The sequence below is a fragment of the Cervus elaphus genome, chromosome 21, assembly GCF_910594005.1.
Source record: "Cervus elaphus chromosome 21, mCerEla1.1, whole genome shotgun sequence".
NCBI lineage: Eukaryota > Metazoa > Chordata > Mammalia > Artiodactyla > Cervidae > Cervus > Cervus elaphus.
This window is the reverse complement of record NC_057835.1, coordinates 5,550,359-5,563,798: the sequence shown is the minus strand read 5'-3', so window position 1 is coordinate 5,563,798 and position 13,440 is coordinate 5,550,359. Positions and strand designations below refer to the sequence as shown.

General features: G+C 62.0%; 1 protein-coding gene across 7 annotated transcripts; it reads right to left on the bottom strand.

The window, feature by feature from the left end:
- Positions 1-511: 511 nt before the first annotated feature.
- On the bottom strand, positions 512-12,724 carry PUF60 (poly(U) binding splicing factor 60). Of its 7 annotated transcripts, none has more exons than XM_043879701.1 (12): positions 12,492-12,724; positions 7,922-8,014; positions 5,707-5,802; positions 5,506-5,595; positions 4,606-4,656; positions 2,490-2,651; positions 2,327-2,419; positions 2,008-2,221; positions 1,725-1,915; positions 1,455-1,590; positions 1,031-1,266; positions 512-948 (listed from the first exon to the last, which is right to left on the bottom strand). In XM_043879701.1, exons 1-12 carry the CDS (start codon positions 12,513-12,515, stop codon positions 649-651), a joined length of 1,686 nt encoding a protein of 561 aa, XP_043735636.1. In that variant the 5' UTR covers positions 12,516-12,724; the 3' UTR covers positions 512-648. The 7 variants fall into 7 exon arrangements, with proteins under 7 accessions (XP_043735636.1, XP_043735629.1, XP_043735634.1 ...); XM_043879694.1 differs by having other exon boundaries at positions 7,922-8,011; positions 12,492-12,663; XM_043879699.1 differs by lacking the exon at positions 12,492-12,724 and adding an exon at positions 12,232-12,247.
- Positions 12,725-13,440: the final 716 nt, after the last annotated feature.

Here is a 13,440-nt window from a genome sequence, read left to right as displayed (position 1 = left end):
GGGAGCTGAAGTCCGCTCAAAGCCTGAGCTCCCCACCGCCAGCGCCCTAACCAGCGGCACGATTTCCTGCCTTCCCTCCAGCACCGCCCTGCACCCCCCAACCCCCACCCCGTCCCCGCCTTAGTCTCACGACCCCGAGATCCCGCCCGCCGCCCCTCCCACCGGGACGTGGCTCCCCGAGTGTAGGGCGCCAGGCCCAAGTTGTGCTCGTATTTATTTGTCTGGTGGACTGCGCGTGTCCCAGGACCTCGGAGACTCTGGGCCAGCCTTCTTGCAGCACTACCTGAGCACGTGACGGGAGAGCCCCGCACAGCAGGAAGGGTACCCCCACGGTTCACCCCATGCGAGCACCAAAGAACCAAGCAACTGCTGCTGACCCCGGCAAACACCTTCCTTGCGGTATTCAGGTCTCTGACCGCCAACGCTCGCTGCCTCTGCGCTGCCCCGGTGCTCGCCCTGTCCCGCACCCGCACCCCAGCCCCGGGAGCCAATAAGCACAAGACCACTGTCAGACAGGGACGGTCAGGGCCAGCAGCACCTGCACCTTTATCCACAGGTTGGGCGGCCGGGCCCGAGATACCATTGAATCACTCTATAAAACCCAGAGGAAACAAGGAAAAAGTGCGAGTCCGGGGAATGGGGCCGAGGTCATGCAGAGAGGTCACTGTTATCAAAACGCTCCTGGTCATACACTTCAGCCACCACCTTGCGGCCAGCAAACCAGCGCCCATTGAGGGCCTGGATGGCCTTGTGAGTCTCAGAGGCTACGGAAAACTCCACAAAAATCTTGACAATGATCTCCGCGTCCTCCTCCTCGCCCTGCTTCTCTTGGTAGATGATGACACGGTTGACGGCACCGAACTTGCCACACTCCTCGGTCACCTCCCCTTCCAGGTCATCATCGATATCCTTGGGGTCCACCATGTTGCGCAGGACCATCACTGTGGACTGTGGCGGGGACAGCTGAGAGCTGTGGCTGGCTGGACCGCCCCGCCCCGCCCCGCCCCACCCCACCGCCCCGGTGGCCCACCTCCTGCTTGCGAAGGAGCTTCTGCATCACCATGTGGCGGGCGCTGCTGCCGGAGATGCTCATGTGCTCCTGCTCACTCAGCATCTCCGGCCGCTCCGACTCGGGAAACAGCTCCTCCTCCTCCTTCTCCTTCTTGGGCTCCAGGAGACCAAGTGTAGGAGGACTGGCCAGGATGGGATTCACCACACCCACAGAGGGGATGGTGACCGGAATGGGAGGCCGGGCCGGGGTCACACCTGCAGCAGAGCCACCGAGTCAACAGTCACTTCCTCCACCTCCCCCCATTCCCAGGAAGGAGCATGGCTGAACTGCCCTGGGGCACCGGGGGCCCAGGGGACAAAGCAGCTCGTTAAGGACAGCTAAAGGCATCAAGCCCAGAGGAGCAGCAGTGGAAGGAGGGAAACCTTGACCCACCCAGGCTCACCTGTGATGACTCCTGGGGCCTGAGCAGCCATGACGGCCTGGGGTAGAGCCCCCAGGGGCTGGGCCAGAGTCAGTGCAGGGGACACCAGTCCAGGAGTGGCTAGGGTACCCAGTACCGCTGCTCCAGCCACTGCTTCCTGCAACCAAGAAAGCCACCGTGCTTAGTCCCAGATCTGGCAGCCTCCACTCAAGACCACTAAAAGGGCCAGTCCCCACAGGACCAGGGGTCCTAGTGCCCACTACTGAACCACATAATTCCACCAATCCTTACCTGAGCTGTGATCTTGGCTGTGGCTGCAGCTGCGGCCACGGCAGCAGCTGGCGGGAGGCCTCCAGGTGTGGCCGGTGTAAGCAGGGGCATGGGGGGTGTGACAGCCTTGCCCACCCGCAAGTACTGGCCCCCCAGGTCAAAAAGGTTCATGGAAGACACGGCATCCTGGGACGATTGGGCTTTCTCATATTCTGCAGAGCAGGAGCGCAGTGAGGGCCAGCCTTGGGGTTGGGGTGTGGGGGAAGGGGGCTTTACCACCCCCCCCCCACCTTCCCAAACTCACCAATGAAGCCATAGCCCTTGTGCTTGCCAGTCGTGGGGTCCCGAGCCAGTGTGCAGGATTTGATCTTGCCAAAGGCCTCAAACACGCTCTTGATGTCATCATCCGAGAGGTCCTGGTGCACGGAAGCCACGTAGATGCGGTTGAAGGCTCGCGCCTCCTCGGCCAGCTGGTCTATGATGGGCTGAGCCTGCCCTATGTTGCTGGGTCTGCCCACCTGGGGGAGAGACAGGAGACAAAGAGCCCTCAGTCAGTCTAGGCTGGCTGACTGGACACAGAACACGCTGCACACTGGCCCCAAGGTCCCCTCCCCAGCCCTCACCTTGATGTTCCTGCCTCCCAGCATCACGGAATTCATCTGCTCCAAGGCCAGCTGGGCGGCTTCTGGGACCTCATACTCCACAAACGCAAAGCCCTGGACATAGAAATGTGCAGTTAGGCTGGAAGAGTGCAAGGCAGGGGTGAGGTGGCAGACAGACTCTCACCTTGTGCTTCATGGTGACGGAGTCCCAGGACATGTCAATGCTCTTGATGGGCCCAAAGGGGGCGAACGCCTGGCGGATGGTGTCCTCCCCCAGCTCGTAGTAGATGGAGCCCACGTAGACCCGGCACATGATGGCCAGTGCCCGCTGCCGCTGAGCCGCCATCTGGAGCAGGAATAAGGGGAGAGACAGCCACTGGCCTGTGAGGGGTGGCAAGACTCTGGGCAGCCCCTTCCCCTCCTGGCCCACCCCCCACCCCCACCCCGCTCTGCTGTGGGGAGGGCTCCCCACGCGGTGGTGTGATGCAGGGTCCGCCCCTGCTGTCAGGGTGGCGGGGGTCGGCAAGACCCCACCCCAGGAAGGAAAGTCAGGTCTGAAGGCAGGAAATGGACACACCCTGGCCCACTCAGGTCCCAGGCAGACTGACAGCACAGCTGACAGGTGGTCGGAAGGCAGGGCTGCAAGCCCTCCAATCTGGGGCCGGGCACCTGGGTGGGCTGGGAGGTCCTCCCAGGGTCCTGGCCATGCACTCAGACAGAGAGGGAAGGGGGAGCCGCCAGGCTGCAGGGACACTGGTGTGAGGCGAGAGAGGGGGCAAAAGACAGGGCAGCTACTGCCCAGAAGAGACCCCAGGGAGGAAGTGAGGAGCCCAGTCAGGGACTCCCTGGAGAGAAGACCAGCAGCACCGCTCACGAAGCCCCAGTGCCTTGAACCCTCACAGAAAAGGGCTGCTGGTCCCTGGGAGCATCACGAGGGAGCCAAGCCACCAAGAGGAGACGCCCCAGGGTCCACGCGGGCGGGCACCACCGCCTCCATGCTGGGGCCCCCAGGCGCTCGAGGAGACACTCCCACCCGGCCACCTCAAACGACAGGCCTCGCAGGCAGCACCCCAGAGCCACTTGCCATGGGGCACTGGGGGGAGACCACAGGCCCAGGGCAGGCCATGGAGACGGGGCCCTGGCTCCAGCCCTTCAGCGGGGGACCCCCACACCCTCCTGAGGTTCCCCATAACCAGAGGCTGGCTTCTTTCTTCAGATATGCCAACCGGTCTACTACTGGCCAGGCCCCCACATCCCGCCAAGAGGAGCCTAAAAATAAGGCTCATGTCCCCCAGACAGGATCCCCTCCTCAAACTATGCTCCCAACAAAGAGGCCTCAGGCTTCCTGTCTAGATCAAGGACTGTCCCCCCCAATACTTATGTCCCCTCTCGCGCCGGGTGCCCCAGATGTGAGACCAGCTGCCCCTGGGGTCAAAGTTCTCCAGGACAGGAGCATGTCTCCTCTTCAGTGTGGGCTCCCCAACAGTGGGGGTGCCCAGAGCCCCCTGCCTGACCTGCTCCCACAGACAGATGCTTCCTAGAGAGGACACGGGGTCTGTCTGGCCCCCGAGGACAGGACCGCGTGTCCCCTGTGAGAACTCATGCCCAGGGATGGCCCCCAGGGAAGGCCACGTTTCCCCCTCAGACTCCCAGGGGGCCTGGCCGCCTCCTCAGCCTGCCTCTGGGGGCGGGAGGGGCATCTCCTCCCCACACTCCTCTGCTGACAGCAGCCGGGGCCATGGCCACCACCTGCTCCCTGCCCGCGTGGACTCTGCCCCTTGCTGACAGCCAGGGCACGGCCCAATCCTGCTCCTTCCCTCTCTCCTTCACTTGGGTCCCCCCAGCCCCCACCCCCTCCCTCCGTCCCCCCTCCAGGGTTTGATGGGGCCGTGAGTTAAGACCCTTCTCTCCTCGGGCACCTGACCCCAGCCAGGAGCCCGAGCAGCCTGGAGCCCGGCGGAGCTGGAGGCCTGGTGGCACACCCGATGTGTGCAGGCGGCACGGGTGCGGGGGGCCTGGCGCGGGCAGCTGCCCTCCTGGCCGGCTGCCCTCCGCAGTTACCTGGCCGGTTAGTTTTAAGGCGGGCCCTCAGAGCAGATGCAGGCCTCCCCAGGAGCGGTCCCGGGGTGGGTGCCCCCCACACCACTGGCCCCGCCGCGCCTGGCGCTCTGCTGCGCGCGTCCTGAGCTGGCGGGCAGGGCCGGCCACGGGGAGCAAGGTCCCCAGCACACGGGCGCACTGCCCCCCTCTAGCCCTGACTAAGGACATGAGCCCCGGAAGAAGTGAGCATGTCTATTGACCGATTGCAAAGGTGAGAGAGGATCTCCAAAGCCCATTGTCACTGCTGCCATCTGAAAGACAGTAAAGACAGAGTTCAGTCTGTTGGAGCCGAGCAGTCTCCGCTCTCGTCACACCTCACGCAGACAGCGGCAAGGCCCGGAGTCCCCGCCCTGCCAGGAGGCCCGCCTGCCTTCCCACACTGCCGGGCACCTGGCCGGCCACTGGCACCTGCCCAGGGGGGCCTCAGAGCCCCAGGTGCCCCGCCCCGCAGCCTGGCCGGCAGGGGCAAGAAGGAAGGGGAGGAGGAGGAGGAGGAGGAGGGGGAGGGAGGGGAGGAGTGGACGGAGCACAGTCAAGAGCCAGGCACCCCCGGCAGCATGAACGTTTTGCGGGCTGGGCGGGGTGCAGGAGGCTCAAGGCCCAGGCCTGTCGGCTTCACCCTGTCCTCTTCCCCCATGGCCATGGCCGCCTCTGGCCACAAGCCTAGAGCAGGGCCCTGGGGAGGCGTCCCCAGCCTGTCCTCTCAATCCTGGGCCCCGAGCCGCTGGACTGGACTCTGCAGGGGCAGGGGCCTGACCACTCTTATCTGAGGCCATGGAGGTGGGGAGAAACGCCCCTCGGGGCTACACCATCAGCCTCGCAGCCGGGCACACGGCTCGGGGGTGACCCAAGGCCACAGTCTGAAGTCCGAGAAGAGGAGCCTACTGGGGAAGGGCAGGGGCGCAGGGCTACAGAAGAGGGTTGGCAGGGGCCGTGGGCTCTCAACAGGTGGGTAGGGTTGGGCCACTTGTGCCTTAGGGAGGAACCCGGGGGTCCCAAGGAGTCCTTGAGAAACGGAGCACCACAACACCTGGCGGGGATGGCCGCAGGCATGAGAGGAGGAGAGAGGCGGCGGGGTGGCGGGCGGGAGGGTGGCTCACCTGCAGGTTGGTAAGCTGCTGCTGCTGGTGGGCGATGGTCTGCTTCACCAGCACGCTCTTGATGCTCTGCTCCATGGCATACTTCTTGGCCTGCGAGAGAAGGCGGTGAGGAGCACTGGGGGGCCCGCCTTCGGGGAGATGGGCCTTCCTCCACCCCCGAAGGGGTCCCCTGCCGCGGAGCCCCAGGAGGGACATGCTCACCTTCTGGAGGGCCTCCTGCTGCTCAGGCGTCAGGGGAGGCAGTCCCAGCTTCGCGGCTGTGCCCTGCCCGTTCTCCATCTTGATGGAGTCTGTCCCCTGCAGACAGGAGCAGGGAGATGGCTGAGAGCAAGTCCCCAACGGCCCTCCCGTGGCCCCAGGCCCACCCCGCCCTCTGCCCAACCACTGCGCGTGGCCTGCAGCTCAGCCCATCTCCAGGAGTCACTGGTAAGACACACACCAAAACAGACAGGCACATTGGGGTTGGGACCCTTGGCCCACCCAGAGCAGCTGCAGGACCCAGGCCCCTCTGGAGTCACCAAGACAAGCAAGGAGCAGTCAGAGGAGCCCAGCCTTCATGGCAAGCCCAAGCCCAGAGCCTCCGGCTCAAGTTGCACAGGAGAGCTGGCCGGCACTGGCCTCCCAGACAAGGGGAGGGCCAGGGCTCTCTGGATGTTCTGGGATGACCCACTCCTGGGCTGCCTGGCCCCCAGGTCTCTGACAACATCTCACGGCCAGAGACTCGGCTTCCCTGCTAGGGACCAGTTCCAGGGACCACTCAAAAGAGCAAGTCTGGGAGGCGCCACCCTCCCAGCACAACTGCAGGCGGTGCCCCACCCCCATCCCTGCACACCATCCGGAGACCTGAACTTGCTCTCCCAGCCCACCTCACCAAACTTCTCCCTGGGCTATGCTTAGCACCCTGGTAAGAGAAGCCAGAAACAGGCCCACCGTGAGGGAACAGAAACAGACAGCCGCCAACACGCTAGGCGAGCACAGTGACAAGGAGATGCTCTGGGGGTGACAGGCCCAGCCTGCTGAGGACCAGGGTGGGTGCTACTAGGAGTGCAGGCATGCCCTCTACTGAAAGGCATTTCTAAGCTGCTGGTCGGGGAAGGACACAGCCATGTGAGCGGGAGGAGCATGTGTGCGGGGGCTCGGAGCACACCTGCCTAGTCACTAGTCGCTGGGTGGCCAGCAACCGTCCAGACTGGGGATTCTCCAACCCCCAGCACGAAGCCTCGGGAGGAACAGCAGGGACAAGAAGCAGGCCCCCAGCACAGGCGTGACGGGCAACCACAGAGAGAGACACCAAGGCAGCAGGAAGGGGCTGGTGACCCAGACCCTAAGAACCACCCTCCTGACCGGCTGCAGTGCTAGGTTTCTAGCACAGGGTCAAAGGGCGGGAAGCCCGGGCAGCCGCTCCTCTGGCAGTGCAGTCTGGCCCCTGCACGGCGGTTCTCTCGGCCTGCCCGCCAGCCCAGAGCCCGGTTCTCCTCAGTGGGAAAGAGGCACGAGAGCCGGGGCCACGGCACCAGAGCAGGCCGTTACCATGGTGATCAATGCCAGCTCCCCTCAGCCCCTCAGAAACTTCTCAATCTCCTCTTTGTCTTGAGAAACAAAAAGCCCTTCTCCTACCCACCAATGGCTGGCTAGATAGCCAGCCAGGGTCGGGAAGGGCTGGCTAAAGGGACACCCTGGCCCCTCTGCCTATCAGCTTCAGCCCCCATAGCTTCCTAGGATCCAGGCTGCATACCACAGCCCTCCCCAGGCATGCTGGGCACCTGGCCCCAACAGCCCACAGGCCATTCTGCTGAGGCCCTGCCCAGTCCTCTGGAGGCAGGTACTGCCATGCAAAAGCATAAAGAACCTTCTTACCCGAAGACAGCAAGGTCCAGCCCTCCACCCCCACCCCACAGGTCTAGCAATCAGCACTGGCTGAGACCCTCCAGGCCGACCCTGAAGTTGAGGCCCCAGACCTGTGCTCTGACCTGCACAGGAGTCCGCGTTCATGTTTTACTTAAGAGATCTGAAGGGAAACTCTATTTCTAGCTCCTAACGCCACCCTGCACGTTCTGAACGACACGTCCACCCTCCTGTATGACACCAGTGGTGAAAGGCACGCACTGCCCGAGGTTCGGGCCCACCTGACCACAGCCACCATCTGCCTGGGATCTGAAAATACGTGAGGCGAGGACGCCAAGTGGATGCGGAGAGGAGGAGGCTGGAGCCAGGAGGGAGGCTGGGTGGCAAGGGGGCAGGGCAGGGTCTCTGCCCAGAAGGCAGAGTCCCCAGGGCTCCTCCCGCTCCCACCCCCCAGCCAGGTCTCTCTGGGCCCAGGGACACGCAGGCAGGCAGGCAGGCAGGCAGGCGGGCGGGCGGGCGGGCAGGCGGGCGGGCGGGCGGGCCTGAGGGCAAGAACGCTTAAGGGCAGTACCTGTGGAGGTTTCCATTTGTCTCCCGCTGCCACCACTGCCGCCGCCGCCGCTGCTGCCGGCTCGGACCCCCCTCCTTGCTGGCCATTGACCTGCTGCAGGCAGGAAGGAGACGGTGTGACAACATTCACAAGACTCAAGTACCCAGGCCCTCGCTCATCTTCCCTGGTTCAGAGCTGGACTCTGCGAGGACCAGCAAGGAGCCAGCTCTGACCTCGCCCCGGGCCTTCCTGCAGCTGCCCCTCCACACCTTACCCTGCCCACTCCACTCCTCCAGCACACCTGCCGCTGCCCAGGGCCCAGGCCCAAGGGGCTGGCCAGGAGAAACCAGAGCAGAGGCTGGGGCAGCCCCAGGCTGGCAGTAAGTCCTCGGAAAGAGAGCGTGGAGAGCTGAGCTGTGCTCCTGCCCCGCCCCCGGTCAACAAAAGGCACTTACTCCTGGGTCAAGAGCAGCCCTCTGGCCACACAGGAAAAGACAACCAGGACCACAGGTGGCCCTCTCCCCTCCAGAGGTGGACAGAGGCACCTCGCTAGCAGCCTGTACACATACTGGGTCAGCCCACACCTCAGTCTCAGTCCCGAGGCCCCTCTTGAAGACGGCTCTGAGGAGGACTGCCCTCTGACTGGCAGGGCCAGGCTGCGGGTCTGCCCTGTAGGCCTCCCCTATACCTCCACCCCCTGCACACTGTCCAGGGCTGTCTAACTCAGGGCAGGTGAGAGTTTGGCCCCATCTAGAGGGGCCAAGGAGCACTTGGTGTGAAGCCAGCCCAATGGCAGAAGGTGGGCAACATCATGAAAGTGAGGGTCTTAGTGGAAGGGCCCTGAAATTTCCCCACCATCTCAGAAGCCACACGGCAGGAACCCACTCCCAACTCAAGCCTAAGACCCACACACATCTAGAACACAGACAACAGCCATGCCCACCCTCAAGGCGCCAAGCACGAAGCCAAAGAAAGGCTGGGCTGACCTGGCCAGAGCATGTCTCAGGTACTCCAGCCTCAAAGGAAAGACAGCAGCACAAGCCTGACTGCACTAGAGATGTGGCCAGTGGGCGTGGAAGCTGCGGCCCACCCAGCACTGCTCCTTCCCTGGAACCCCTGTGAAACCGGATCACTGCTGTGAGCCATGAAACCATGCTCCAGAGAGAGAGAAAGGAAAGGGGGGCCCTTCTGATACAGGTGCTACCCAGTGGGTACTTGGCATCTGGGGAGAGGGTCTGGCTTTGCTCCAAGTGCCCTGGCAGCCCCCAGAACACACCAGAGCAGAGCCTGTCTCGCAAAATCCCAACAAGAGGTAACTTCAGGTCTGGGCATGTAATCCAATCTCTTGACCCCTGTGAACTGGGTCAACTTGAGGGCACATGTATAGATGATTTCCCACTCACCCAAATCAGTGCAGCAGCCAACAGGAGCCAGGACAGTGCTGAGACCAGAGACGGCTCAGAAGACGCTTCGCGGGGAAATTCAGTCCACCAGGGACTCACCAAGGACAGCCGACCCCAGGGAATTCATGGCAGAAACAATGTCCCCAGTCCCACAGAGCCTAGGGCTCTGTTCTAAGCAGATGCTAAGAAAACTTAGAGGAAACTGCCCTTCATCATTACAGCTAGTCTTACGCTGTCCTCCAGCTGTGAATACAGCAGGCCACAGTCACAAAGCACGCCAGCACCAGGCAGCAGTGCCTTGAGGGGTGCAAACTCCCTCTGGCGGATGTGTGTGGGGTGGGGGGGTGTACACGGAGTGTGGGGTGGGGTGGGGTGCAGTGCAGCCCCAAGATTCTGGGGCCCAACCCCTGCGCTGCCATTAATCAATAGCCCAGGGCAAAAGGATCATTTCCATTAGAAAACCAGAAAAATCAAGTAATTACACGTAACGCCTCCAAGCTTCAGGCTCGTCAGGCCTGTCTCCTGGGGCAGGCAGGAAGATTCAGCGAGTGGCCAGCTCCATATACAATGCATAAGGCAATCCCTGCACATGGCCAGCGATCCACAGGTTTCAGTGATTTTTTTTGTATTATTACAACATCCAGAATCAAGTCCCCACAGCAGGGCTCGTGCAGGACACTGCCTCCCATCTGGTCAGTCCCCTTCACGTGGCGCCATGCTATCCACAGCACAGGCAGCTTCTGTGCAGGGCACTGCAGATGCACGAAAAGCAAGGCAAGAGATGCCAGCCAGCCCCGACACGAGGTGGTTTCTGTAGCACAAGCCCTAAGAAGAAAACCAAGCACAGGGTGGGAGAGAGGGAGTGTGAGGGCCCCGAGGCCACAGCAGCAGGGACAGCTTCTCGGTGACAGGCAGGCTGGGACCCACAGGAGAAAAACAAGCACCTTCACCTCTGGGAAGGTGAGAGAGTCCAGTGCTCTTGCCAAATGGAACCCCTAGGACAATGGTTTCAAGGAGGAGTGAGCCCAGGTGTCAGAGGAAGGGCCTGTGGCTTGTTTCTGCAGTGACCAGGTGGAAGGCACACAAAAGTTAGAAGAGGCTCTTCTGTATCTTCCTGGGTTCTTCCCCCGGAGATCACTGTCCACCAAATCCAGCGCCACTCACCCTACCTCCGGCAAGAGCCAAAGACACAGCTTAGGGCAGCAAACCAGCACTCCTCAGCATGCGCAGATCAGAAGATGGAGAAGCTTTTGCTATGCCCCTGAAGCACTGCAGGGAACCAGTGACTCTTCTAGAAACCTACTATTCATTCGAAAGGTTACAGGAGGAATGTGTTAGGCCAGACTGGACCTCACTCCCACAAGCTGTTAAGGTAAATCTGGGCCTTTACAGTTTGTATATGCATATTAACATACATTCATTAACCTCCTGTGGAGAAGGAAATAGCAACCCACTCCAGTATTCTTGCCTGGAGAATCCCAGGGATGGGGGGAGCCTGGTGGGCTGCCGCCTATGGGGTCGCACAGAGTCGGACACGACTGAAGCCAACTTAGCAGCAGCAGCATTAACCTGAAGAGGATTCAGACGGGCAGTGAAGACCCTTGTTAAAAAGCCCAGCTTCTAAGGTTCAGACCCAGCGCGCACATCCACCTCCACTGTGACACCACCAGTGTCAGGCCCTGTGCCACAGCCAAGCTGGGCCCCCTGAGCAAGGCTGGGGTGTGGTGCTGATGCAGGTCTGGGGGTGCTCGGGGACTTGAGGCCTCCACTCTCACTGGTCTCTGCTCCTCCTACACCTTCCCAGGAGTTCTGGTCCTTGTCTTCAAGCCTCGCTCTCCATCATCTTAAAACTCTGGTGACTTAAGACAGTCACCAAGGCCTCCACCTTCACCTCTCGTCTCTCTAATGCCCCTGTCACAAAGGTGGTTGCTCCTGTGGCTTCAGCAGGAAGCAGGATATGGCACAAAGAGGACAGTCAAGTTAGCCAGATCTGAGACTCCCACATCAGGCCCCTCTCATAGCCTGGGGCCGCTCTCTCCCTGGGCGTCAGTTTCTGTCCCAGTGACACAGGTTCGCCCCCCTGTGACTATCAGAGCCTGAGGGGGGCAGTCTAAACACACCCGCTGACCCTCGGATCTCCCCTATCAGTCCAACCTCCCGCCACATGCCTCTCGAACAAACCCCAGCACATCAGACTGAGTTGCGGAGGGGTGGGTAAATAAAGGGATGAAGTTCCCTGTGAGGGTCCCTGAGGGGACTCAGTGGCACACGTCTGGGAGGAGGAAAAGTGAAGGGAGACTTCCCCAAGGAAGTGCTGTGTGAGGAAAGGCTGTCCATTTGTACTTAGCGCTCCATGTGGCTGAGCACTAAGCAAGGCAGCAGAGATGCCTGCACCCGCCCTAACACTTCAGGCACCCTGAGTGGAAACTGGTCTCCAGTGCCCAGCAGACGGCGGAACAGGGCAAGACTGTCTCTCGTTCCCTACTGTTCCCCCAAGCCCTCGCATAGCACTCGGGACAATATGACCGCTCAGGATACGTGTAACGAAAGATGTAATGAGAGACCTCGTCTTCCCTTCCCGAGTAGGACGGAATCCCAGTTGGCTGGAGACCTCTTCTCCGCTGGGCATCAGCACAGAGCAGATTCACAGCTGTGTACTCAAGAAGCGAAGGCCTCCCTCCTCACCAGGCCCGATCCCGTCCTACAGGCCCCCGCACACCCTGCGGCCCCTCCACGCTGGAGGGGGAGACGCCACGCTTCCACGGTGCTCCGCCTTCAAGTCGGGGATACAGGCTCACAACGTCGGCAGAGGGGAACGACTACAGTCTGGCCCCGCCCGACCGCACCGCGAAGAGACCCGGCTCGGCACACGGCACGGTCGCCAACCCCCCCCTCCTCGGGCCCAATTCCCGTCAAAACCAGCCGCACCCGGGGTCACAGCCACGCCAGGTCCTCCCGCGCCGGCTGCCGGAAGTTGCAGTCTGCGGGCCGGAAACTGCGGCCGCAGGCCGGCCCCCCTCCCCTCTCGCCCGCCCCGCCCCCGCCTCGCGCGACCGAAGGCCGCAGAAGCTCGCACTGGGCTCCGGAGCGGCCGCCACGTCCCAGAGGGACCCTCGGCACCCTGGCCGGGCCAACTATCTGCTCCCGCGGTCTGAGCGGCGGCCCGCGGTCACCGGGGTCTCACTTACTAGCGCTATGGTCGCCGTCGCCATCTTGTTCCCGTCGCGGCCGCCGCGCGCGCCACACGCGCCACACGCTTCGGTTTCTTCCGCGGTCTCGCGCGATCTAGGCGCCGGCGGAGGCGCTCTCAAGAGAACGGAACTCTCGCGATTAAAGGCCCTTTCCCCAGCGACGTGGAAGGAAAAAGGAACGCGCTTCCGGTGCGGGGAGGAACAGTTAACGCTCCGGGAAGGGCGCGCGGAAGGGGCGGGGGCGGGGCGGGGGCGCGCGCGGCCGCCCCGCCTCCGCGCGCCGCCAGCACCGCCCTCCGCCGGCCAGTTAGCGTCCCAGGTCGCCCCTCCCCTCTCCTCTCACGGCCGCCTTCCCTTCGCTGCTCGGTTTTTCTGTCTCCTTTGCAGGAAAACCCGAGGCCGGGCACAGACGGCCGGATCCTCTTTAGAGCTCCAAGAATCGCCTTTTTTCGGACTCAGATTTGGAGATGCCTCTTTGCATCGTATCTCTGAATGCGCCTACCAATGCATGGTGTGTTCCCTGTTATGGTCGTATTTTCTCTTTCCAAATGATTCAGAAAACAGTAGTGCATTTTAAAACTGATAGCGTCCTAGAGCCACCGACGTAACAGTCTGTAGAACTGCAACCCAAGAGACAGGCTTCCGAACCAATCCCCTGGGAAGGGTATGCACTCAGTCCCCTTAGTTCTGAACTATAAAGTTCCAGGTGTCCATCCCTGGCGTTGAGCTGCCCTGGACGTTTATTGCATGCCACACCCAGTCCCAAGACCCTCAGTGAAGCTCAGTGAAGCCCTGAGGTTGTCAGCTTAGCAACTTTAGCCTGCCTGAGGTAGCGAAGTGTCTTCTCCAAAGAGGCAGGTCTCTGCTCAACCCTGGGAGAGTTAGTATGAAATACAGACACTCTGTTTAAACACAACAATATTTTACTCATTTACCTTTCCTCTAA

What these genes read in the sequence shown, in the direction of transcription:
- PUF60 (XM_043879701.1), bottom strand. Translation starts at nt 12,515, where the DNA reads ATGGCGACGGCGACCATAGCGCTA. An exon ending in ACAAATGGAAACCTCCACAG is followed by an intron (nt 5,803 to 7,921) that starts GTACTGCCCTTA and finishes TCCTGTCTGCAG; the next exon opens with GGGACAGACTCCATCAAGAT. An exon ending in TGGGAGGCAGGAACATCAAG is followed by an intron (nt 2,222 to 2,326) that starts GTGAGGGCTGGG and finishes TCTCTCCCCCAG; the next exon opens with GTGGGCAGACCCAGCAACAT.